The 26,432-nt window shown below is 38.8% G+C and overlaps 2 protein-coding genes across 6 annotated transcripts in view; one reads left to right on the forward strand and one right to left on the reverse strand.

Annotated features, from left to right (window-relative positions):
* CDC40 (cell division cycle 40) overlaps positions 1-14,030 on the reverse strand; it is a 42,517-nt gene extending 28,487 nt beyond the window's left edge. The window contains exons 1-2 of the mRNA XM_020899997.2: positions 13,817-14,030; positions 2,202-2,288 (exon numbers count right to left, since the gene is read on the reverse strand). Coding sequence (XP_020755656.2) covers positions 2,202-2,288; positions 13,817-14,005 — 276 coding nt within the window. The 5' untranslated portion in view covers positions 14,006-14,030. The remainder of the gene's footprint in view (positions 1-2,201; positions 2,289-13,816) is intronic.
* Positions 14,031-14,815: 785 nt separating this feature from the next.
* Positions 14,816-26,432, forward strand: part of WASF1 (WASP family member 1) — a 68,398-nt gene continuing 56,781 nt past the window's right edge. For 2 of the 5 annotated variants that reach the window (XM_070449962.1, XM_070449966.1), the window contains exon 1: positions 14,816-15,037. The gene's annotated coding sequence lies outside the window, so the exon portion shown is untranslated. Of the gene's footprint in view, positions 15,038-15,381; positions 15,466-26,432 lie in introns of those variants that run through there. The other 3 variants (XM_020900003.2, XM_020900001.2, XM_070449964.1) reach the window with 3 other exon arrangements.

The raw sequence follows: 26,432 nt of genomic DNA on the forward strand, positions 1-26,432 counted from the left end.
TTTAGTAAACAGAAATAATCTTTATTTTACCTATGGAAAAAAAATAAGGTAATTTAAGATCACAAAAGAGGTAATAAGTGGTCTGTGTAGCCCCACGTCTCGTGTTGTTAATGTGGACTGTATTGCCCATTAAAAAAAAATTGCTAGTTACAAATACCTTCATGAAACTTCTGTCTTTACAACCAGATGCAAACTCTCCTTAAACTTAAGTAGTGCTTTAGAGGCACTATAGAAAATAGTCTGGTCTCTTTTTTTTCTTAAAAACAAAACAAAAAACACGTGGCGTATCCTCTCTGGTAAACACTAGCATGAACAGAGGGATTAAATCTTGTTTCTAACGATGGATTTTCAAATCATGAGAACTTGAATTTCATCTAGGAAAGCTCTGGTAACACTTTCCAGACTTTGGCAAGTTACTCAGACTCTAGTCAAAAAGTTCAAAGTCAGTAATTTATGTCACAGACAATTTCCTTGGAAAACTGTAATTTTTCTTCACTTTTCAGCCTCATCACTCTTTTCTTAAATTGTAGACAATAAACATTGAAATGTTCCTAACATAAACCAGTTTATACATCTAATGTGAGGTTCCCTAACATGGGGTGGGGGAGAACAAAAAATTAAAGGACTGATAACCCCAAAACAAGAATGATAAACCTAGTATCTTGTCAATAGCATCCCAAATTTTTTGACCTTTTGAATTTTTCTTGAAAGTTTTGAAAAATAATCACATAGCAATATGTTAGGTTATGCACAGGATCTAAAAATTTAAGAAAAACAGGCTTTATAGAAAATACACTAACATAAGAATGTCACACATCATGTCACTTTCAAATTTTCTCATTTTCTGAATTCAGTGGCTTAAACTGAAATACTTTAAAAAAAAAAAGACATGTATATAATAAAAACATATATATACTACCTCTCTTTAAAGCACCAGCTAAAATAATGCCAAGAGCTAGAAAACAGTCTAAGATTTAACAGGTGATAAGGATTTAACAAATAATGGAATAAAATAAAATTGTACCACTCTCAAGAGCATGAGAATGAGATTTTTGCTTCTTGGACACTTAAGAGAACAGCCTGAGCACCAGCATTGACATCCTTGGCTGCACCATACGGTGCCACTGCCAAATTTTAAGTGACTATGGAAACCTAAGCAGGCAAAAATTACATGAAATAGCTTATCCAAAAAAAAAAAAAAGGACAATGACTATATGCCAAAAAATGAAAAAAGTACTTCTTTCTCCACCAGGATCCAATAAGATACAGCTCCTCATCTCCATCTTTAAAGTGCTCTGAAAGATCCTGCTACTGAACTGGTATTATTATTACTTTTGATAATGATCTTTTTCTGACATCTGTATTTTATCAATCAAGCATTCTTTTCTCCTTTTCAAAGGCTAAATATCTAGAAATCTAATCTTTTCTACAAAGGGTTTCTGACAATTTTCACTGTTTCTGTTTTTTTTTTTTTTTTCTTCAGCTTTTTTAGTGCTTCCATCACCATTTATCATCAAGAAAAAGAATTCATAAGATGTCTGACTCAAAGCAAGCAATCAACAGTGTGGCTATTTTTGAGCCATGACCACGTCAGCATGGCATCTCTTTTTACTGTTTAACACAGCAGCATTTGTCACTAGATGTTTCATAATACACTATGCATTAATGATGCTAATCAACCAAAATTTTTTCCCTCATGGTTAACTTGTAACACTCCCTTATCAACACTGAGAGGAAGATGTTAACTAAGTCTGCATCTAAGAATTAGATATATTCTTACGAAAGTGTACTATTTAACTTTTGGAGAATAGAAGGATGTATTTTCCTTTCTTTTTTTAATTGAGATATAAGTAACATATAACAGGAGATATTTTCTGACAGTTTAAATGGTGTACTTTCATGATAAAACTTTGAAAAATTCACCAACTGTTTATCTACTTACGTATGGGCTTCCCAGGTGGCTCAGTGGTAAAGAATCCACCTGCTAAGCAGGAGATGTGGGTTCGATCCCTAGGTCAGGGATCCCCTGGACAAAGAAATGGCAACTCACTCTAGTATTATTGCCTGGGAAAAACCAAAGGACAGAGGGTCTAGTGGGTTATATAGCCCATGGGGTCACAAAAGAGTTGGCTTAGCAACTAAAACAACAACAATTTAAATACTTCAGCAAAATACACTCTTATTCTAATACATTTTCTTACCTCAGGAGCAAACATGGTCTCATAGGTAGGATTATACTGAACCTCTTTGACAGCAGGGTCAAGGTGAACTCCAGTCTCCAAATCTTCCTATAAGAACGCCAAATGAACATTAAAGATGTGACAAGTAATTACTATATTTTAGAAATTACATTAAGGTCACACTAGGCATCTTAACACCAATTTTATGAAGATTACACTAGTACTTATGATACTAGTGATACTTTATGATTAATCATTCTAATAATTAAAGGCTAATAAAAGTATATAATGTAAACAGTTATAGGGGTTAGAATGCATAACAAAAAGTTTTTCCTTCCAAAGCACTGACTATCTCATCTGAACAAATTAAAATTTCTAAATAAGTCAACACCACTCAAAGCCTTAAAGTAAGAGAGTCCAAAAGAGAGTCCTTTTTTTATTAACTCAAAAGGTCTGATCTTCTGGCTCCAAATTCAAGAGAAGCACGCCTTCTTCATTCAGCACACCTTCTTAGATATGTAGCTGGATGGACTTGGTTTGGGACTGCAGAGGAAACAGAAGGGGATGACAGTGTCCAAAACTTCTAAGTCTAATAATCTATGTGTTATTATCATCTATGTCAACTCTTAAATTCATCCCCCAACTTAATGAACATAAAAATCTCATCTCCACCAGAGAATCACTGGTAGTCTATCCTGTGTAACCCCACCACATGAACAATTATAAATTACAATTTTCTAGCCTGGATCTCTTCCCTGAACTCTAGGGATTTATATATTTGAGCTTCAATACAACATCTTTTCTCCCAGGATGTCTAATAGATATTTCAAACTTAATATATCCAAAAAGGGAACCTCTGGATTCTCCTTCCTCAGCGACTCCTGCTGCTGCTGCTCAGTCACTTCAGCCGTGTCCGACTCTGTGACCCCATGGACTGCAGCCCACCAGGCTCCTTTGTCCCTGGGATTCTCCAGGCAAGAACACTGGAGTGGGTTGTCATTTCCTTCTCCAGTGACTCCTTCTGCTGCTGCTGCTAAGTCGCTTCAGTTGTGTCCGACTGTGCGACCCCATAGACGGCAGCCCACCAGCTCCCCCGTCCCTGGGATTCTCCAGGCAAGAACACTGGAGTGGGTTGCCATTTCCTTCTCCAATGCATGAAAGTGAAGTTGCTCAGTCATGTCTGACTCTTAGCGACCCCATGGTGTGCAGCCGACCAGGCTCCTCTATCCATGGGATTTTCCAAGCTAGAGTACTGGAGGGGGTTGCCATTGCCTTCTCCGGGTGTCTCCGAGCCTTTTCTAAATGAACTGTAATTCTGCCCTTACATCTGTTCAGGTGAAAATTGTCAAGAGTTATCCTTGGCTCCTTTCTTCCACATTGTACATCCAACCCATCAGCAAACCCTCTATCTTCTCTGGACACCCAGAGTTCACCCACTTTTCAAAGTCCTCTTTCACTATCACCTCAGTCCAACTTATCTTCTTGCACCTGGATTATTGTAATACCCTCTGAACTAGTCCCTGCTTCTGCCCTTGTCCACCCACACCTCACTCCATAAAGAGGCCAGTGTGAGTCTTTTAAAATATTAGTCAGATTATGTTACTCTTTCACCCTTAAACCCTCTGGTAGCTTCTCCGCTTAGGGTAAGAGCTGAATGGAGGCCTGCAGGGCTCGTTACCAAGTTGTTCTCAGAAAGTATGGCTCCCAAGGGTAGTTTTTATAGGGCATTGATGTCTTCCTGGATTGTCCTGCCTCAAGCATTTACTATTAAAAATGTGCTGTCGCTACATGTTTTATTTACATATCAAACACATTATAAACAAATGTCCTTTAATTAGGGTATTCAAGTTATATTTTGAAATTTTTAAGGAAGTTATATATCATATATGATTTACATTTCAGTAAAGCTGAAATTACAAAATTGCCATCATAAAATTGAAAAGTTGGAATCTAACTGGTTGAGAATTTACACTCCATGATCTGTCCTTTATCCTTACCAACTCTGTCTTCACCTAGCCCTGTGCTCACTTAACTCCAGACTCTCTTGCTCATTTGTTATTCCTGGAATTCACCAAAAGGCAATCTTATTTCAGGGTCTCCACACTTCCTCCTCCCTCTTCTTGGAATGTTCTTTCTCTGGATAGCCACACGACTATTCTCTCTCCTTTCAGGTCTCTGTACGGTTTTTCTATTTTCCCTTTACCCTGCTTTATTTTTCTCCATTATATTTATCACCACTTAACATATTTACTGTCTACTTCCCTCTATTGAAATATAAGCTACAGAAGTTGGACTTTGTATACACAAATGTGTCCTTAGCCCCTGAAACTATCCCTAACATACCACCATCTTTATTCTGGCCTCTTGCTGATGTAGGATACATCTGTGAACATAATGCAAAGATAATGCAAAGCAATATGGCAAATTTTGCAGGACAGGTAGGATACCATGAAGTTGACAGTGATGCTGGAGAAGCAGTGTCACAGACAAATGAAGATCTGGTAGGGTCAAACTAGTTAATGAGCAAAGGTAGAAACCTGACAGGAAAAATAATACTATAGGCACAGTTATGGTTCCAAAATTTTGTCACTATTAAAACACCCTTCACTGAAGCAGGCAACTTAGTTACCCGACTTCACAAAGATACAGTCCGGTCTGACTCCCTTAAACATCCTTCCTCTCTGATTCAAAATCGTCTACCTCTTTATCTTATCCTTTCTCTTGACTTCAATCTCCACCCCCAATTTTTGTCTGTCGTCTTGACCACACCTGGCCTCTGTATCCACATACTTGACGGCCTGTTGAGATTCATTATATGGATATTTCACAGCATCAAACACTTCGCCGTGTCCAAAACAGAAGGTACTCTCCCCTCCACGCTGCCGTCACACACTAACAGAGCAGGCGCTGAGTCTTACCGATTCTCCCCAAAACACTTCTCCAGCAACCCTACTCCCAATCTCCATTCTCTGCCTCTGAACGCACACTGCATCGTATCTTGCCTGGTCTGTTATAATACATCCTTATCTGCTTTAATGTGCCCCATTTTTGGCTTATTAGACTAATTGCTGATTTTTTAAAATACTCAGCACTTTCATGTTTTCTGTGCTGTTGGCAATGTTACTTTGGTCCTTGTTCATTTCCCTTCATTATCTGATAATATGTCATCTTCTTTTCCCTGATACTTTCTCTCTTGGCCCAGGAAAAATGTTTTTCATCCACAGTTCCAAGAGATGTTGCTCATAACTCCTAATAGACCTTGTGATATATTATTTGTTGCACATGACTTTTACTTACATTTTATATCCTTACTGCCTAGTAGAATGCAGGGCATTAAGTCCATGTTCAATAAATATTAGTTAAATGGAAAGAAATGTCAAATCCATAGACAAAGTAGAGGATGAAGGCTGACTAAAGACCACTGAATTCTGCATTTACGTCACAAAAAACCTTGGCCAGAGCAATTTTGGTAATGGGGTGAAGTACGGAGAGCCTGTTGCAAGGGGCCAAGGTATAACTGAAGATTTAGGAAAAAAAAGACAGTAAAATTTTTGCTCTTTTAAGACATCTGGCAGTAAATAAGAGACAAGGAGCCAGATTGAAGGATTTTAATGGTAAAATTCTGTTTCTTTCCTTTTTAAAGAAAAGGCTAAGCCAAAGATTCAGTCACCATAAGCTACAGGCAAGGCACAAGTAGGGAGAAACATATGATAAGAATGAGGGAGTAATCGAAAAGCTGTGGTCATTCTGGAAGAGACGTGGGAAAGGAGTGAATCTGGGAAAGAGCCGACTGGCCTCTGAAAAGAGGAGGTGAAAGAGAGACTACAGTAACAATGAATGAATGATGGGTGACAGATGTTTGGAGTTGGTGGGAGATTTTGGGAGTCACAGATGATCTTTTAATTTTCTTTATGTAGTTAGGAACATACACATCTTCAAAAAACAAGGGCAGTATCTGGATTCACGTATTCATTCAGTAAATACTGCCTGAGTGCCTACTATGTGTCAGACACTGTTCTAGGCCCTGTAGAAACAGACAAAGCTCCCTGTCCTTATAAAGCTTATATTCTAATAAGGAAGACAGACAATAACCGATATAATAAGTAAGTGAATTTGCTAGAAAAGGTTAAGTGCTATGAAAAGGAGCATTTAACATCATCAGTGCCAAGACCAGGGTAGACATAGTATGTCACATAATCCTTACAACACTTTTGTGAAGTAGTAGCAAATTTGAGTCACTGACCCCAAGGTATCAACAGAGTAAGTAAGAAAAGGAAAAAGTTAAAGTAGCCACAATGAACAATGCTGCTGCTGCTGCTGCTGCTAAGTCACTTCAGTCGTGTCCGACTCTGTGCGACCCCATAGACGGCAGCCCACCAGGCTCCCCCATCACTGGGATTCTCCAGGCAAGAACACTGGAGTGGGTTGCCATTTCCCTCTCCAATGCATGACAGTGAAAAGTGAAAGTGAAGTAGCTCAGTCATGTCTGACTCTTAGCGACCCCATGGACCGCAGCCCACCAGACTCCTCCTTTTCCAGTCAAGAGTACCGGAGTGGGGTGCCATTGCCTTCTCCAACGAACAATGTTAAAGATACCTAATTAGCAGCAAACAAACAAACAAAAATCACTGGCAGAGTATGGGTCAGGGTTTTTAGTTACAAGCAAGTGAATCACTCACAGGCTGATTAAACTATATTGAATCCATTTGAGTTTCTCTTCGAATTCTCAAGGGTAGAGAATTAGCTTGGGGGAACAGGCACCAAGACAGGGTAAATATATAGATGGAATCATAATTCAAAATCAATCATATCTCAAAACCAGTCCAGTGAGGACAAAAGGTCATTGTTACCAAACATGATTACTAAACACTGGATGCTGCTATCGAGACTTCTGGTTGAAGGAACTAGATTATGCTGGTCACCACTGGTCGCCACTTAAAATATTCTTTCTTTGCTTCCTCGTGGATTAGCTTTAGATTAGAATTTAGGTGGGTGCATCTGTCTGTCTCAGCCCAAAACACAGCCCTAAGCCTTAGCCAACAGGGAGCTGGGGGAATGAGAATCTGGGTTTTCAGCTTCTGAGGCAGGGAAGGGTGTTAAAACAACAAAGGAAGGGAGCTCCGAAGCCAGGCCACCTACTTACGTGATACATACACGTTACCCCAGAAAGCATACCCAAATCTTCACTGACTAGAGACAGTACATAGGGCTTAGCATCAAAACACAATACCATAAAGTTAAGCTGCATAAAAATGAAATTAAATTCTTTTCTCTCTTAATATTCAACTTTTAATGATAAACTGCTTAAAAGAACAAGCTTAGCCACATTCATACCTCCCCAGTGTTTTTTTTTTTAGAAAACAGTTGCTAGAACCATTTTATAATATGATTTACCAGATCTTTCTGATTAAGAGTATTTTAAATATTCTAAATTTGAATTACTTTAAACAGAGTACCATGAAACATCAAGTTTTAAACACAAAATACAATTTTAAAAGAACTACTTTTAAGAAGCGACAGTGACAACTAATAAAAAATATAAATAGGTCCCAGTCTCTGGTTCCTGCTAATAAAATTACAGAACAAACTGAACAACTCTTCAGAAACTGAAGAGTTATTAATTTTACATTTAATTAGAAAAACTTGGACAACATCACAACCTTGTTTTAATACCCAGGAGGAGTTCAGTAACAATTAGGCATGCAATTGAAATTAGCAGAGAATTACAAAGGATTTCTATTCAGCTTCAATTATCCATGAAAATTAAAGTGCAGTAAGTGAAGGGCACCCTATGGGTCAAATAAGTTTAAACAGGTTATCTTTTGTTGATTCAAAGTAATTTGAGAATAAAGTTAAATATTATTTACATTTTAGTCCTTTTCACATTTCTTAGCTGTTATGCAAATAAGAAAATGGATATAAAAGCACTTTGTAAACTATTAAGCAGGACATAAATATTAACCATTGTTAGAGACTATCAATTTATGTTATAGGTTTTTTTCCCTAGAAAGTGAAAATGAATAGACTTCTAAAATGGGAGCTTAAGTGGCTGCGATAAAATAATAGAAATTAATATGAAGATACCTTTTGAGTTTTGCCCTTAAAACAATACAGAGGAAAAATACTATAATAAAAGATAAAAAGATAGAAATATTTCTAAAAAATCTGGCCCAGGGTTACGAGTGCAATTTCATAATTTTCAAATCTGGGGGTTTTATAGTTATCTTTTTGTGTCTGATTAGCTTAGATGCATTGTGGTCAGAGAATGTGATTATGATTTAAAATGTACTGAGATTTATTTTATGGCTTAGTACATGGCGTAGCAAACTACAATTATTGGGCCAAGTCTAGCCCACAGTCTGTTTCTGTATCAACAAGCTAAATAAATGTAAGATACTTACATTTTAAAGGGTCATTTTAAAAAAGAAAGATGGAAAGACAGACAGTAAGATGTGACAAAGACTGTATGTGGCTAGCCTGTTATATATGAGTCACTCAGTCGTGTCCAACTCTTTGCAACCTCATGGACTACAACCCACCAGGCTCCTCTGTCCATGGAATTCTACAGGCAAGAGTACTGGAGTGGGTAGCCATTCCCTTCTCCAGGGGATCTTCCCGACCTAAGGACTGAACCTAGGTCTCCTGAATCACAGGCGAGTTCTTTAACATCTGAACCAATAGGGAAGCTCAGTGGTCAGCACAGCCCCAAATATTTACTATCTGGCCCTTAACCAATCCTTAGCCTAGTATATGGTCAGTTTTTAAAAAAATGTTTTATTAGTGCTTAAAACAATTTTCTACATTGTGTGCTATGTCCTTTATACCCTTTAGATACAGTTTCTAATTTTGTTGTTTGAATTTTCTATATCATCACTGATATTGTTTTGCTTATTCTATCAATTATTGAAAGAGGTATATTAAAATCTTCTGCTATAATTGTAAACTTGTCAATTTCTCTCATAGTTATAAAAATTTTTGCTTAAATAGTTTGAGCTTTTTACATTATTTTGTGCTAAACTGCTTCAGTCATGTTCGACTCTCTGAGACCCTATGAGACTGCCAGGCCCCTCTGTCCATGGGATTCTCCAGGCAAAAATACTGGAGTGGGTTGCCATGCCCTCCTCCAGGGGATCTTCCCAATCCAGGAATAGAACACATGTCTCTTATGTCTCCTGCATTGGCAGGTGGGTTCTTTACTAGCACTACCATTAGATGCACATAAAGTTAAAATTGTTTTTTACCGCTTTGTGAATTGAGCCTTGAATCATTATGAAGTAATCCTTTTTCCATTTTAAGTCTATTTTATTGACCCTAATACAACCAATGCCATTTTCTTTCGCTTGGAATTTGCCTGATATACCATCATGAAAGTAGTAAAATCAGTCAAAAAATTAAATAATGTAAAAAAAAAACACAATTTATTATTATACTAGCATAAAAATAAGATGCACCTAGAAATCTTTGTGGGGATTCCTAGGTGGTGCAGTGATAAAAGAATCCGCCTGCCAATGCAGGAGATGCATGCGATGCAGGTTCAATCCCTGGGTCAGGAAGATCCCCTAGAGTAGGAAACAGCAACCCACTATTCCACAGACAGAGGAGCCTGGTGGGCTACAGTCCACGGGGTCACCAAGAGTTGGGACACCACTGAGTGACTAAGAACACACACAGAAATCTCTGCAACAAAACTGTTCAAGATATTGATGCAGGAAATTATAAACTTTCAAAGAAATTAAAAATCTAAAGAAGACCTAAATGAATGAATAGATAGAACACTGTCTTCAAACTGATCTATCATTCAATCCAATCCCAAACAATATCCCACTTGGATGTTAGCAGAACTTACAAGTTAATTATAAACCACATGTAGAATTACAGGGGACAAGAAGAGCCAAGATATTTTTGAATTAAAAAAAATGGATAGAGGTGAGGGGGTAGAACAACCTACAAAGATCAAAGCCATATTATTAAAAATATTCACACCATACACAAAATTTAATTCCATGGATTTATGGCTTAAATGTAAAAGCAAATATATAGTGCTTTCGAAAGACAAAATAAGAGCATATTTTTATGGCTTTGGTAAAAGAATTTCTCCAACAAGGAATATCTGTGGCTTGTTATTTCTCCATAGCAAGACACAAATTTGCAACATACATAATTGACAAAGGATAATATCCAGAATATATAAAGATCTCCTACACATCAGAAGCAAAAGACAACCAATAGTAACTTCAAAAATAAAATCGCTAATAAGATATATGAACTCTCATTAGTGTTCAGTGATACAGATTAAAAAACTGCGTAAGTTCGTACTTTGCCAAAATGTTTACTATTAGTCACAACTTGACAATTACAGATGAATATATTTGTATGCTTCACATCTTTTCCCCTGGATATTTTCCCATCATTAAATTTACTAGGTATAAGCTTTTTAAAATAAAGCTTATTAACAAACAAGTGATGATCAATATCCCTTACTCTCTCATCATAGACACTAGAGCACTGGGGGGTTTAGCCCCAGCCCTATTTCTAATGGACCTCTGATACTTTATTCAGTTTTTTCTCCTGGATTATCTTACTTGTAACTTGAAGTGACTGAACTGAGTTCTAGAGATGTCCCCACACCCCACCCATTCAGTATACACTGAATCTCAATGTACATACTTTTTCAAGACTTTGTTTTTCATTTATTCTTTCATTCATTTACTCACCGTATCTATCTCTCATAATTTTGTATAAGAGGCATTGAAAACATGAAAACAAATATACACAACTACCTCAGGTCTCTATGGTCTGGTCCAGAAGAAAGAAAAAAATTAACAAGTCACAGCAATGTGGCAAATGCTATACAACTGAAGTGTGGAAAGGGGGTTGAGGTAGACAGAGGAGGAAACATGTGCTGAGACTGAACAAGAGTAGAGTTTTGGGGGGTGGGAAAGAAGGGAGGCATGAGGCAAGGGATTTCCGGGCAGAGAGGCCAGTGTGAGCAAAATCTTGAGGGGGATAAAAGAAAATAGGCTTTGAGGGCTTTGTGGAGAGGTCATCATGGGAGAATGGCAGGCCTCATATGTTATTAATACATAAGGAACTTAGAAATTACTGGGCAGGCAATAGAATGTCTTTGGCAAGGAAGTGATATGATAACACTGGATTTTAGAAACTCATTCTGAGGGCACTGTGAAGGGAAACTCGGGGTATGTAACTGGGAGACAAGAAAGAAGGAAGTAGAAAGTCCAGTTAGAAAGTTACTATAATTGTCTTGAAGAAAAATTATAAAATTGTAAGAATCTGAACAGTGGTAGCAGAAAAGGAAAGAGAGATTTGATAAATAACATAGGCACTATTGAGTAATGGTTCCTATTCATTACCAGGACCTACTACCCAATAGTAGAAATTCAGAGAGAAAGAAAAGTCAAGAATGACACTTGAGAGAAGTGAGGAAGATATAAAGTAGGCTGTATCAGTAAAAATAGAGAAACAGAAATTGATTTGAGAGAAATTAATGAAACAGACATGTTAGAACCATTTGAATGATGAGCTTCAGGGGCTGAGGAAGAAGGGAAAGGAAGACCCCTCTGTTCTAATGCATAGGTTGTGGAATCATTAATCGAAATGGGAGAAACAGGTAAAGCAGATCCTGAGGGAAAGAAAATGCTCATATTTTAACACACTGGACTGGAGGTGACTGAGAGCTATCCTGGGAGAGAGGTTAATAGTTCGGAAGCTAGCAAGGAGTTTAGAATGGATAAGGATAGTGTGCCTGGCACATGATTTATGAGATAGTTACTAATGTTATCCCCTACTTTACAGATGAGAAAAAAGTTAGACACAGAGCACTTAAATAATTTATCCAAGGTCACAATTTGGGTAACTCATGGAGGTAGGATTTGCATTCTGGCAGTTTTGATACCAGAGTCTGTGGGAACCATTTCAGTATTCACCTGTGAGTGATCAGAAGTACTACAGGTTGAAGGCCTGGAGAGTATGAGGGATGCAAAATGGACTAAGAGTCTCAGGAAACATCAACATTGAAAGGGAGGGCAAAAGAACAGGAAAGAGAAGGCTGAGGATAGACCCATGGAAGCCAGAGGGAGAGAAAGTTTCCAAGAAGAACTATTTAATAGCGTCAATTGATGCACATACTCAAGACGACAAAATTTGACAACTGGAAGCCCAGTGACATTACTCAGAGAGAGTAAGTTTCCCAAGAGGCTAGGGCAAGGCTGCATTGAGTTGAGGAGAAAGTGAGATAAAGTGGGAGAGCTCCAAAGAGCTGAGCTGTGAAAAGAATGAAGACTCAGGAAGCTGCTGGAGGAGTATAAGTTTGAGGAGTTTGTTTTGTTATACAAATAGAGGGATTCTAAGTATTCTTTCATACTTGATGTCCCTTTAAAAAATAAAATCCATAAATAGCTCACTAAAAACCTGTAAGAGACTTAAGTTATAGCACCTGATTTGGGAACATCATAATTAGAAAGGAGTTTTTGCACACTGCTTCCCCTCACCACATCCTGAACTCCTGATCCACTTTCATTAGGCTCTACTGGACCAGTACCACCAACTGGTAGATGCTCTCCTCCAGCTCTAGACACAGACATGATTCCTCAGTTCTTCAAAGACACTCATCTCGTTGCCATCTCAAGGTCTGCTACCTCCTTTTGCTGGGAAACACTTGCTTATTATGCACTTGGCTGGCTGTTTTCTGTTCCTCAAAGCCAGAAGACTTCCCTAAACAATCTAGAGAAGTCAAGCTCCTACCTTATTCTCTATTACAGAACTCTATTTCATGGAGTTGTTTTTTTCCTTCACAGTACTCTACCCACTCTGTAACCACTTCATTTGTTCACATTTTACTGACTGCCTTTTCCACGAAAATGAACGCATCAAGCTATCAAAGATGTCTGGCTTATTGGCCTCTGTGTCTTCAGCTCTTAGAACAGTTCCTGGGAAGTAACCTGTGTTCAATAAGCACTTGTTAAAGGAACTATGTAACCCAATTTCCTCCTCTATCATCTTCCTCAGTTGGGATCATGCACACTATTTCTTAAATTCAAGGTCTTTTCTCACTGCTTTGCCTTATATATGCGCACTTTTATTAGACACCGAGCTTCGGCTACAAGCTTTATTTCGTCACAATAATCCTCTCATGTGTGTAGGTGCTTTAAAAATTATACCTCCATTATACAGGTGAGGAGACAGAGAAGGCTGTATAACTTGCCTAAGTTCAAACAAGTGGTGGAGCCGGGATCAGATTCTAGTTCGGACTTCAAAACAAAACAAAGGCAGGCCGCTGCTCATTTAAAGCGAGGGCACATACTCTAGTCTGGGAAGTTCTGATTTAGGTTTGTTTATGTTGTTACACCTACTCTATCCAGGGCACATCCTAATCCAGAAACTCAAATTTCATCCCCTTTTCCTGACGACGGGAGGCAAGAGCAGGGAGTGGAGGGCTGTTCTGAACTTTCAATTCCCAGCTTCTCCCGAGAAAGACCTACAGAGGGAGAAGAATCCAAGCGTTAGCCACTCACCTGTCAGGATCGAGGGACAGGTAACCCGGGGTCTAACAAGTGACTGTCGGATTTTGGAGCAGAAATGGACAATTCCCGCCGCGCACCAGTAGCCAAAGCGCTTACCTTAACTGCCACCTCCGGAGCGGAGTCCACTGCCACTGCCAGAGAGGGCTTATCCGAAGACGATTTAGTTAAGTGCATGAGGGAATCCGCGGCTGGCAGGGAACACCGCCCGCCCTCACTGTCCGAGTCCGATTCGGACCCTGAACCCGAACCATAAGAAGCAGCGAGAGCTGCAATCGCAGCCGACATGACGGCAACAGATAATCTGTGGAGACCAGGCCCTGGCGGAAGAAGGAGCAGCTTTAGGTCCTGACAGGTTGAAGTAATAGAAATAGACATTATTTAGTTCCCCTCCTAAGAAAACATTTATATTTTAAAACAATCAACACAATCGATGAACTAGTATTAGAATAAGTACAATGGAACTCGGGATTTGGAAATATTTACCTAGGGAAACAGAGACGATTATAATAGCTTACAACTTTCGGGACCTATGTGACTAGATTAAAGACTACGAGTTCCGAAATACCTTGAGGCCGTCAAATGCTGCACTCCCGGCGTGCAGAGCGGCGGGAAGCGGAAGAAGCACGATGGGGATTGTAGTTTGGACCGAGGGGCGGGGCGGGGCAGGCAGGCCCCTCTTTGACCCCGCCCCTGAATGGTTGGTTCATTCAATTGGCTCTCATCTTCCCTCATTCCCCCGCCAAGCACTGTTCTCTCCGTCCCCCTCCCCCAAACTGAGGATTGGGCAATACCATATAAGCCTCAGGAAAGGGGGGGGAAGAGCGATATTCATCCCCACTGATGGGTGAGTGGGTGGGGGCTGAGTTTCCCACCACAGCTGCACCTGGGCACTGAGAACTGAAGAGGAAAGTGAGAATCTTACGTGGGAAGACGTTGACTGGCGGGGAATAGCTCCTGGTGGGAAAGATGGGGGATTAGGTGGCAAGAGTCCAGCGGTTCCCCCCTGCTTCAGGCGCGGGTCTCCGCGTCCGGTTGTGGAGCGTCGCGAACGAGGAGGGGGCGGGTGGGGGGCGGCGGCGGCGGCGACTCACGGTGTTGTTCGCTCGCGCGTCGAGCACACGGTGGGTCCGGTGACCGGCGGACGTCGCAGGCGGCGTTCCCCGTGGCCCGGTACCTCGGCCGCTGCCCACAGCGGGTTCCACCCGGGAGACTGACGCTCCTGGAGGCTCTAGGTGGAGTCCCAGGAGCTGAGGGGGACAGGCGGCCGCCGCCGAAGCATGAAGAAGGGGTAAGGCAAGAGCCCCTCAAGATTTCTCGGTGAGCGCGAGTCTCTGAGGAATTGTTTTTCGGGGGGTCAGGGTGCCGGGAGAGGAACTCTTCCCCACTGGCCAAGAACGGGGAGAGGTGCGCCTGGAGCGCTAGCCAGCCAAAGGTTGTGGGGATGGGCGCGCCTCCCCCGCGACGGCCCCCACCCCCATTCGCGGGTTTCCAGAGCTCCGGCCGCCCACCCGCCAGCGGGGCTAGGGACCCGGCGGCCGGCGGGCGCGCCTGGCGCTTGGTTGCGGGGACCGCCTCGAGGCTGCTCTAGGCGGGGATACTGCGGTTCTCACCTGAGGTGCCACCGCCTGAGCGCCCCTGCCCCCGCGTCCCGCCCCTGTGCCTCCTCGCTCCGGGGGAGCCTGCGGCACCTGGTGCCCGAGAAGCCAGGCTTGAGCTACGTGCCCGAGGCTCCGTAAAGCCAGCTGGTGCGTTTGCGTGTTTGAGCCGCGAGCCTGTGTCTGTAAAGACACAACATAACGGTAAAGCGAGTGCGGAGATCCCTTTCTTCGCTCGAAGAGGAGGTGAAGCCGGCTGTCGTCTCCGACGCCTGCTCTGGGGAGAGGGGGCCTTGGGCAGAGTTAGGGAGCTGCTCACCCAGCTCCGACGTCGGCGGGACTCGCCCATTGTGCCACCCGAATAATTATTCAACTCTGCAGCATCCATTGCACCTTTTCCCATTTTTCTTTTCCCCTTGCTATAGCATGCCCCCTAGCTTCGGTACTCTGACGCCTTCTCTTGCACTTGCGGATGATGAACTGGAATAATGGCAAAAAGAAAGCACATCTGACTCACAACCTATCTTATAGCCGATTTATTAAAGAATCCCCAACTAGACTAGATACTTGAACACGATTCAGTCTGATTCTATCGTTTTCTATGCAAAGTGTGCCTAGGTTTATATTTTAATATTTTTTTTTTTTATGTTATATCCACGTGTTACCTAAGTCTTGTTTCTGTCCAGGAATTGATGTAATTGGTTTATTGGTTATGCAACCCGTCTAATGTTCTTTAATTTGTATAGGCGGTAACTTTAATTTTCCTAATTGTTGATAGCACTATATCATAGTTATGGACACAGTTTCAGTCTTTCGAACTCTCAGGAACTGTTTTTTTTCCCCCTTATGCTCTAAGTTTCTGTTAGGAAAAGTGTTTTTCTTTACTGTCCAATATTTGATACCAAATTTCTCAAGTTTTGAAAAAGGAAAGTTTTGTATATCTTTATTTTTCAGTAATGGAGTATTTGCTAATCCTAGGGTTCGGTTGAATGAAAGGAAGCATTTAATATTTAAGATGGGGTTTTAACTGAAATAATGATACATTTCCTAAATTTATCTAATTTTATTCTCTTGCTTGCAATGTCATGTATTTAATTACTTGTCAGAGGATTTCTTCTCAGTTTTTTAACTTCTGTCTACAAGGATGGGTAGGCTACAATTTTGCATGATCTACCTGAAAGATGAAATTTTTTTAGAAATGGAAGAAACAACTGTTGGTTATTTATTATGCTAAAAGCTGTTTACATCTCATTATTTAAAAATAAATAATTCGCTACTAAAAATAAGTGTTTTATTTTTCTTTTTTGTAATCCTCCCTTTCTAGCTTTTCTTGTTTTAGATTGTTGCCATAACCCTCTTGGTAAAACGAATTTGCACATAGGCACTGCAGAGGCAATTGTTTTAAGGTACACTAATTGTTTTATGGCACTTGGAAGTGGCCCGTGTATAACTTGATGATGTAGAATCAGTTGCTTGTTAGGAAATGACCATGCAGTTTATAAAATGGACACCTTGCCTTGGTTTCCTTATATGTAAGTGGAAAAGTCCATTTATGCCACCAACTAGTATGCATAAATTAAGTAAATATGTTTTCATGATGCTTTTAAATATTTTAAAATACTTATTTACGTATTTTAGCTGGTAAATGGTGAAAATATTTCAGTGTAAAATACAGTGAAAATTTTCATTAGGATTTTCTGTGGCATGTTAGAATGGATGATTTACATTGAATTTTGCTTTGGAGACATGGCTCTAAATTGAATGTTTCTCATCTACCATATTTTTAATAATTGCAAATTTAAAAAGTAGTAATAGTTAATACATATATGTAGTTTTCAGTATAGGTTTAGTTAATATTGATGAAAAGTTACATGATTTGGTAATAAACAAGTAGGGTGTTGAATAAAGTTTGTGAAAAAGAAAATCTCTGGAAAATGTTTAGACCTTTTTCATTGAAAAACTTGCAGAAGACACAATTCAAAATACATTTTGAAGTTGTAATACATTGATGTTTGTAGTGTAATGTAATACATTGACTCTGTAATACATTGAAAATACATTGATCATTTGTAAGGTATGATATGGAGCTACTTTATTCAGGTTTGTAAATAACCATATATATATTCAGAGAGTGTATCAATATAATACTATATTTAATTATACATATTCCTTTATTGTCAGAATAAGGTATTGCTAAGTACTTGATTTTCATTATTACAGTATCTAGTAGCTTTTGATTTCCTTTTTGGAGGGTTAATTCAATTAATTTTCACAGCAAAAACTGCTCTTAATATATTACTTTTACCAAAACAATACTTTTAATTACTTTGTGGTGAAATTTCATATAAATGATAAGACTATTCAAATGTTTTTAAGGTTACTACTGTATAGTTTCCTTTTTTAAGAATTAATTTGATGACATTTTTAATGTATCCTGAAATGACCAACTGAAACTCAGTTGCCATTATTACTTCATAAATACAGTTAACTCAAGGCTTCTCTAAGCTCCTTGAGGATAGGAACTGACCTGATGCTCATTGTCATAAATCTGAAATTGCTATGGTAAAGAATCTGCCTGCCAACTCAGGAGATGTGGGCTGGATCCCTGGGTCGGGAAGATCCCCTGGAGAAGGAAATGGCAATCCACTGCAGTATTCTTGCCTGGGAAATCCCATGGACAGAGGCGCCTGGGGTGGGGGGGGAGCTGCAGTCCATGGGATCACAAAGAGTTGATTTGAACATGACTGAGTGACTAAACAACAACTGAAATTGCTAGCATAGTCTTTAGCAAATAGTATAGATTTCATTTTTGTTGGACTAATAAAATGAGAGAATGAAGAATATCCATTGATTTAGTGTACCGTGTAGAAAAAAATTTAAAGATGTATCAAATAAATTTTCAATTCAGAAAGCATACGGCTTTATCTCAAGAGAAAAGAAAAAAAATATATTGGGAAGTTCTTTGAACTTCACTTACCTATTCAGGTATAATTCCTTTACCCACACAGTTTTTGAACTTGCATTAGAGATTGCATAATGTATACGTTGCCAGCCTTTCATTTATGAGATGATAATTTCTTCTTATCTCTTATAGGTCACTTCATGAAAATGTACACTGAAGGTTTTCTTTTTAATTCCTAAATTATATGAGTATAGAAATGTGTATGATTCTTTTTTAACATACTTCATTTTTCCAGTAAAATATTAATAAAAAGATGTATGTAGATTGTATCCTGTGGTAAATGTGCCCAATACCTAATTTTAAGAGACATTTAGTGTGGAGCTTTGAAGAATCTTGTGGTTTTAGTCTATCACACTTAGTTTATAATTTTGAATTGGTAGTTCTTAACTTCCAATATAATTTATTTTATTTTTAACTTGTAAAATGGTTTAGAACTTGGAACTTAACTTTCTCTGAAGCAATATGTTTGGTGGTTAGATTATCAGACAACTCACCAAATTTAACCCATAATAAACTTGCCTTATAGGAGTGGACTAATAATATTAGAGAGTTGTAAAGTTGTGTTAATAATGTTGAAAAATCTCTATGATACTGTGTACAACAATCTTTCTGTGGGAAAATCAGTATCTACCTTGAAATGCTAGGAATACATTTTTCTTGTGTTAGATGTGACAGTATTACTCGGAACTTGTCCTCTGGACAGGAAGATCTTCCTCAGCCTTATATCATCTGGGGCAAGAGGTCAGAGTATGAGAAACTGGAAGGAGCTAGGATCGTCTTTGTAACGTTGAATAAGTAATTTTACCTCTTGAGGTCTTTGGTTTTCTCATAAATTGAGAAGTTTGAGTTAGATGATCTCTGAGGTTCCTTTTGGTTACAAATAAAATTCAAAGGTGTTTCGAAGCTAAGTGTAACCCTTTGTTCTGAGAGTTCATTTTCCCTTTCAGATGTTACTGCTTATATACTTTCTGTCAGAAAATTTATTCTTTCTGGATCTAGTTCTGAAAAGATTATACTGTTAATCTTTTTCTCACATACCTATTCTTGGAAGCAAGATTTTTTAGGTTTTTAAAGAAGTTGTTATTGGTTGCTGTTTTGTTTCCATTTGTTTTCTTTTTTTTTTTTTTTTTTTAACTCCCAGCACCAACAAGAAACAGAATTAAGATGGTTTTCTTTGCTTTCCTCTTTAGAGTTTTTTACTGACAGCCTGTAAGTGAGGTCAGGGTATACTTTAACTATACTTTGGAGAAAGATCATATCCAGTGTGTCTCCAGAGAAATTTTTTTAGAAGGCAGAGTATTGTAGTGAAGGTTGTGGAGTGGGTATATGAAGGTAAAGAGATGTCATATGGCCTGAGAATAGAGTTGACAGATAATGTGTAGGGATACGTGGGTTCAGTCCTTGGATCAGGAAGATCCCCTGGAGAAGGAAATGGCAACCCACTCCAGTATTCTTGTCTGGAGAATTCCATGGACAGAGGAGCTGGTTGGGCTACAGTCCATGGGGTTACAAAGGGTTAGACACGACTTAGTGATTAAATAACAACAACTCTGTATTTTTATTTGCTAAACGTGGCAGCCTTACCTTGGATTCTGTGAAACAAGAGTGCGGGTATGGTCTTCCCAGGTGGCGCTAGTGGTAAAGAACCCGTCTGTCAGTGCAGGAAACCTAAGAGACGGGGGTTTGATCCCTAAGTTAGGAAGATCCCCGGAGGAGGGCTTGGCAGTCCACTCTGGTACTCGTGCCTGCAGAATCCCATGGACAGAGGAGCCTGGTGGGCTACAGTCCATAGTCGCAAAGAGTTGGATGCAACTTAGCACTCACGCATGCACGTGTGTGCTTGGAGGCAGAGTGAGAAAGGCGTCTTCCCTGAGGACAAGATAGTTTTGTTGTTGTTCTTTTGGTTGGTTGCTTTGCTTTGCTCTACTTCATTTCTGTGTTTCGAGTACTTGTTCTTTAAGCTAAATGGATATTTGAGCTGATATAATTGCAACAGAAGAGCAGGTAACTAATTCTCTTAGGGAGGTGGGAAGATCATGATGCTGTGAGAAAAGGGGTCATGAAACACAGCTCTGTTTTTCATATACACTGGAGTATTTTGTAGGTTTTTAATTAAGTTCTTATTCGGAGGTTAATAATATTTAAGAGTAACAGGTAATATGGTCTCCTGAGAGGAAAAGAAGTACCATTGCATGCTTGCTCTTTGTGCAAGCTACTGTATAGATAGTTATATTATCTTACTTATTTGATATAGTCTTATGAAGATTTTATGGAGGGAGAGGGTTAACTGAACTAAAGTTTATTCGCTCAGTAGAAGCACAGGTTCTCTGGAAACCACTCTCTTCCCTTTCCCCAGTAAGTTACTACTGAAGCAGCCATTTTAGTAGCTTGATAATAGTAATTCTGCTTGCCTACTACTGCCTACTTCCCTGAATTCTGAGGGTGGTAGGTAGTATTAGATGAGGTATTGGTGATTGTCAAAATCACCACTAAATTTTGACAATTTGGGGTGATTATCTCATCAAAGCCAGTTATTCATTTCACACATAATTGTTGGGGGCCAACTAGGTGCTAGATGCAGAGAATAAAGGGTAATACAGAGGTCTTGATTCTCTTGGAGTTAATAGTATGGTAAGAGTCAGAAAGTAAAAACATGCACACGTTTATTATTGGATTGTGATGAGTGCTATAAGGGACAAGAACAGGTAACTTAGTTTACCTTGAGAATCAGGGACAACTTTGAGGAAAGATTGGTGGACATTAGCTATGTGAAAAAGGAAGAGAATGTAAAGAAGACATGGAAAATGATTTTGAGATGGGAAAGAGCTTGGTAGGTTCAAGGAACCAAAAAAGGCCAGAGTTAAAGCTCAGCAGGAGGGATTGTGGCTTGATAGGTGGTTGTGGAGGTAAACAGGAGCCTGATCATGCAAGGCTACAGAAGTTTTGGTTCAATGAAAGTTATGGATTTTTATTGTACATGTATTGGGGAAGGCCATAAAGGATTTTAATCAGGGTAATCACTGAATCAAATCTGACTTTTAAAAAGATCACTGGCTTAGAGGGGGTCAGAGATCAGTCACAATTCTGCCCATTTTTGTGCTTTATTGGTCTAGTTCTAGACAGTGCATTGAGCAGGGTATTCAGGTTTTCCTGGGTCCCAGGTGTCCAGAGGACTGAATAATTTGTTTTCTCTCCAGTGGCTGAAGCTGTAAGACACAGAACTGAGAAACTGTTACTGGCTTTGTTTCTTGCCGTATGAAGTATATAAGCAGGGGCATCTTGAAGAAAGAATAAGAAACAAATCCACAGAGTCCTGGCTGTGTTCAGTGTCTGTGTCCATGGTCCTGAGATTGGGTTACAAAAGGCACTGTGGTATCTCTGTAATAAGTTGTGCTCTTTACATAAAGTAGTTAGAATGATATTTTTGGTACCTGGCAACTAACCAGTTGAATCTCCTCATAGATTTAGTAATTTGTACAAGGTCACAATGCTAATAAAAATGGTAGAGGTGGAACTTGAACAGAGATTTCAGAGTCCCATTTTTTCCTATTACCCTATGCTGTCGAGCCACCACTCCTTAAATTCATGATTCTAAAGGGATTCTAAGGACGTGGGTGTTGAGTGTGATGACATCTGTTGGATGATGATGGCAGCAGTGCTTTATTTTGTTTGTTTGTTAATGAGACAGCTTCCTGACATTATTTTCTCTTGAGTAAGTTACTCAGGTCTACTCTAATAAGTTAATCTTTCTATAACGATTAACTCATTAAAAAAGAAAAGAAAAGCCTTGTATGTCAAGGAGTGGATTAATTTGATTCTTCTACAGAAAAATATGAAGTCTGTTATGTTTTCATGTTATGCTGCAAAAGTAAGCTTTTTTATTTTCCACTCCTTGATAAGACATATGTTGTGTTGTATCCGGGTTTTTTGTTTTGTTTTGATAAATTTTTGTAACATAAATGTGCTAGAGATAAAGCTGGAGAATTGTAGAAAGGTTAAGCAAAATGGGAGGAGCATTTTATATTTCAGTTGAAGACTGCTGCTGCTGCTAAGTTGCTTCAGTTGTGTCTGACTCTTAGCGACCCCGTGGACTGTAGCCCACCAGGCTCCTCTGTCCATGGGATTTTCCAGGCAAGAGTACTGGAGTGGGGTGCCATTGCCTTCTCCGAGTTGAAGACTGGCACACATTTATTTTAAAAACCAAAACAGAAGCTTTGTGTGATATATCATAATACATGGCTAGAAATTATCAATTTTGTTGACATTTTCAAGAACCCTCTTTTGGTTTCATTGGTTTTTCTCTGTTGATTTCCCTTTCTCAATTTCATTGATTTCTGCTGTTTTTTTTTTTAATTCTTCTAATTAATTTAGGTTTATACTGCTATTTCTAGTTTCCTAGGGTGGAAGCTGAGGTTATTGATTTTAGATCTTTCCTAATATGTGCATTCAGTGCTATAAATTTCCCTTTAAACTTTGCTTGTGATAGGTCCCACACATTTTGACAAGTGATATTTTCATTTTCATTTACTTCAAAATACTCAAAAATTTATCTTAAGACTTCTTTGACCTATATGTTATTTAGAAGTGTGATGTTAAAATATTTGGGGATTTTCCAGCTGTCTTTATGGTATTACTTTCCAGTGTAATTCCATTGTGGTCTGAGTGTATGTGTTGTATGATGTCTGTTCTTTGGGGGATAGGGTGTTTTACAGACCAGGATATGGTCTGTCTTGGTGGTTGCTCTGTGTGAGCTTGAGAAAAATCTGTGTTCTGTGTTGCTGGGTGAAGTACTATGTAAATGTCAGTTACATCCAGTTGACTGATGCGTCCACTCAATTCAACCCTATCCTTGTTAATTTTCTGCCTGTTGGATCTGTCAGTTACTGATAGAGAGGTGTTCAAGTCTCTGTAATAGTGAATTTGTCTATTTCTCCTTGAAGTTCTATCAAATTTTGCCTCACATATTTTGGTACTCTGTTGTTAGATATATGTTGATTGGCCAAAAAGTTCTTTGGTTTTTTAAGTAAAAATAGAAGACACATTTTCTATTTTCACCAGTAACTTTATTGAACATTTTCACCATTTTGTTCCACTACCTTCTGCCATTTTCCAGGCAACCTCATAATTCCATCTTCCCAAAACTTTTTTATCTTTTTGAGCAAAGAACTGTTCCAGCTGCCTTTAACAGTCTTCCAGGCAGTTGAAATATTTCTCTTAAGAGAATTTCACTAAGACCAAAATGGACATCTGAAGGTATGATGTCTGGTGAATATGGCAGATGAATCAGAACTTCAGTCAAACTGTTAACAGTGTTTGCCTTGGTCATCAAAGAAACATGCAGTCTTTCATTACCCTAATGGAATACAGTGTATTTTCTGTTGAATGATTCTGGATGCTTTTCATCAACTGCTGCTTTTGGTTGCTCTGACTCGGAGCAGTACTTGTTGGAATTAATTGTTTGGTTTTCAGAAAGAGCTCATAGTAGAGGACTCTATTCCAATCCTACCATAAACACAACACAACATCACCTTCTTTGGATGAAGACTAGCCTTTGGTATGGTTGGTCATGGTTCATTTCGTTTGCTGCATGATCTCTCCATCCCACATTATTGTCCAGTGTTCATTTTTCATCATCTGTCACAATTTTTTTTTTTAATCAAAATTTTTTTTACACTTAAGCAGAAATGTGGAACTACTGTCAGTGTTTTTTTTTTCCACTTATGTGGAACCCAAACATCAAAACAAATAATAATATAACCAAGCTGATGCAAATGATTTTTAGTGCTTGATTCGGATATTTTGAGTATGTTGGCTTTCTGCTTCATGGTATAATGTTGACTGTTTTCAGTTAGTGTCTTGGTTTGATCATTAGCTTCAACTGGTCTACCTGACCATGGAGCATCATCCAGGGAGAGATCCTCAGCACCAACTTCGTAGATCACTTTTGACACATTTGATCAGTCACAGCACCTTCCCCATGCCCTGTGAAAATATTTTTTCCATTTAAGTTTCATTTTACCTTTCTTGAAATAATAATCCTAAAGGAAGTCAGTCCTGAATATTCATTGGAAGGACTGATGCTGAAGCTGCAATACTTTAGCCACCTGATGTGAAGAACTGACTCATTTGAAAAGACCTGATGCTGGGAAAGATTGAAGGCAGGAGGAGAAGGGGATGACAGAGGATGAGATAGTTGGGTGGCATCACCAACTCAATGGACATGAGTTTGAGTAAACTCCGGGAGTTGGCGATGGACAAGGGAGGCCTGGCGTGCTGCAGTCCATGGGGTCGCAAAGAGTCGGACACGACTGAGCGACTGAACTGAACTGACTGAAATAATAAAGCATAGTATGCTGAGAAGGTTGCTCTTTTCTTCCATATTCAGTATTAAAATGGCTACACAAAAATTCACTTATTTTGATAATTATTTTAAAATGCATGCTGATATGACAGCTACCTGTCAAATTATAAGCTAACAAATTGTTTTGAATGAAGTTAAAGACCACTGAGCGGCTGCTAGGGCTGTCTTACAGGACAAACTGAATGAAACTTTTGGCTAATCCAGTACATGAGGGATTGTTATGTCGTCTCAGAGAGTTTATACCCTTTTCATTCTATAATGCCCTTCTTTATCCTTGAGATACTCCCCTGCTTAGAAGTCTGCATTCTCTGAAATTCTGTGTCTTTATAGTTAAAGTGAGTTTCTTGTAGACAACATTTGGCTGAGTCTTTTCTGTTGTTTAGTATTCTTAGTGTATTCTGATATTCTCTTTTAATCAGTGTATCTGAATCATTCATGTTAAAATATTGATATAGTTGGATAACTACCATATTTGTAAATGTTTTGTATTCATTGTATTTGTTCTTTTAAAAAAAATATTTAGAATGTTGGAACTTTTGAAATATTTGACTGGTTTAAAAGAGCATGGAATAGATAAAAATTAGAATTATTCTAAAATTTAAGACATAGATTGATTTAAATAAAGATGTGTTATTAGCAGTCCCCTGAAGGAACAGAGTGGTTACCCATGTGGCCAAATTGCTCTTGACTTAAAGATGACACCAGTAATCACAGGAGCACCATTTTTTGAGCATCTGTTATGTGCTAGGCACTGTTCTAGGCATATGATGTAATTCTCACAACAACCCAGGCAGGAGACGTAATTCTCACTTATCAGATGAAAACTAAAGTTTGGGCATAGTCTGCAACCACAGTCTTTCACAGTGGTAGCCACAATCTAACTGCCTGGTCTCTCATGCTTACTCCTGACTCAGGTATCCTCTAGATGTAGAGGAAAAATGGGATTATTTTGATTTAGTTCGTAGGTGGCAAAATTGAATGTGTGTGTTAGGGATTGGTTCCAGGGTTCAAGCCACTTGCGAAGTAAAAACCATGTATCAAATTATTGTACCATCAAAAGAGTTGAATGAAAATGGCTGTATCATACATATCCTTTTGATGAAAATGTAATTATTTTTCCAACAATTTGTACACAATCGGAAGTTTACTGAATTAATATTGTAGAGAAACCAGTACTTTGCTTTAAAGGTGATCTCAAATGCTAAGTGATTTGGTGTTATTATTAGAAATAGAGAAGTCCAAAAGAGGAGTAAATTTTCTTTGAGGAATGAGGAGTTACTGATGGCGAAGTTGGTTTTGGATATATTGAAAATATATCCAACACAAGACATTGTGTTGCAGTCTGTCAGACAGAGAGTATAGGTCTGAGTGTTTACAGGGATGTTAGGGTTGTTTATATCAGTAATTTAATATAATTAAAATTTAAATTATATAAAATTTAATTTTAAAGGGATAGTTCAAAACCTGGACATAGATTTATGAAGAACAGAAGGTGTAGAATGAACTGGGACATAACAAAACTGTTGATTCTTGATTCATTATTTACTGAGTGGAAATTTAAAAGACAGCAGAGGATGCTGATGATGTGATCAGAGAAGATGTAATCATCATGAATATAATGGTATTCATATCAGAACATCATTCTGGTATAACCCTTCAGTTGGTACCAGAGGATAAAGTAAGGCCTTGTAATCTGGGCAATTCTCTTTGGAACAGGGATCTGAAATGCTAGTGGGGTAGGAAGGGAAGCAAAGCCAAAAGTATGTTGATGATTTTGAAAACAGAGAAGAACAA

The sequence above is a fragment of the Odocoileus virginianus genome, chromosome 19, assembly GCF_023699985.2.
Source record: "Odocoileus virginianus isolate 20LAN1187 ecotype Illinois chromosome 19, Ovbor_1.2, whole genome shotgun sequence".
Classification (NCBI taxonomy): Eukaryota; Metazoa; Chordata; class Mammalia; order Artiodactyla; family Cervidae; genus Odocoileus; species Odocoileus virginianus.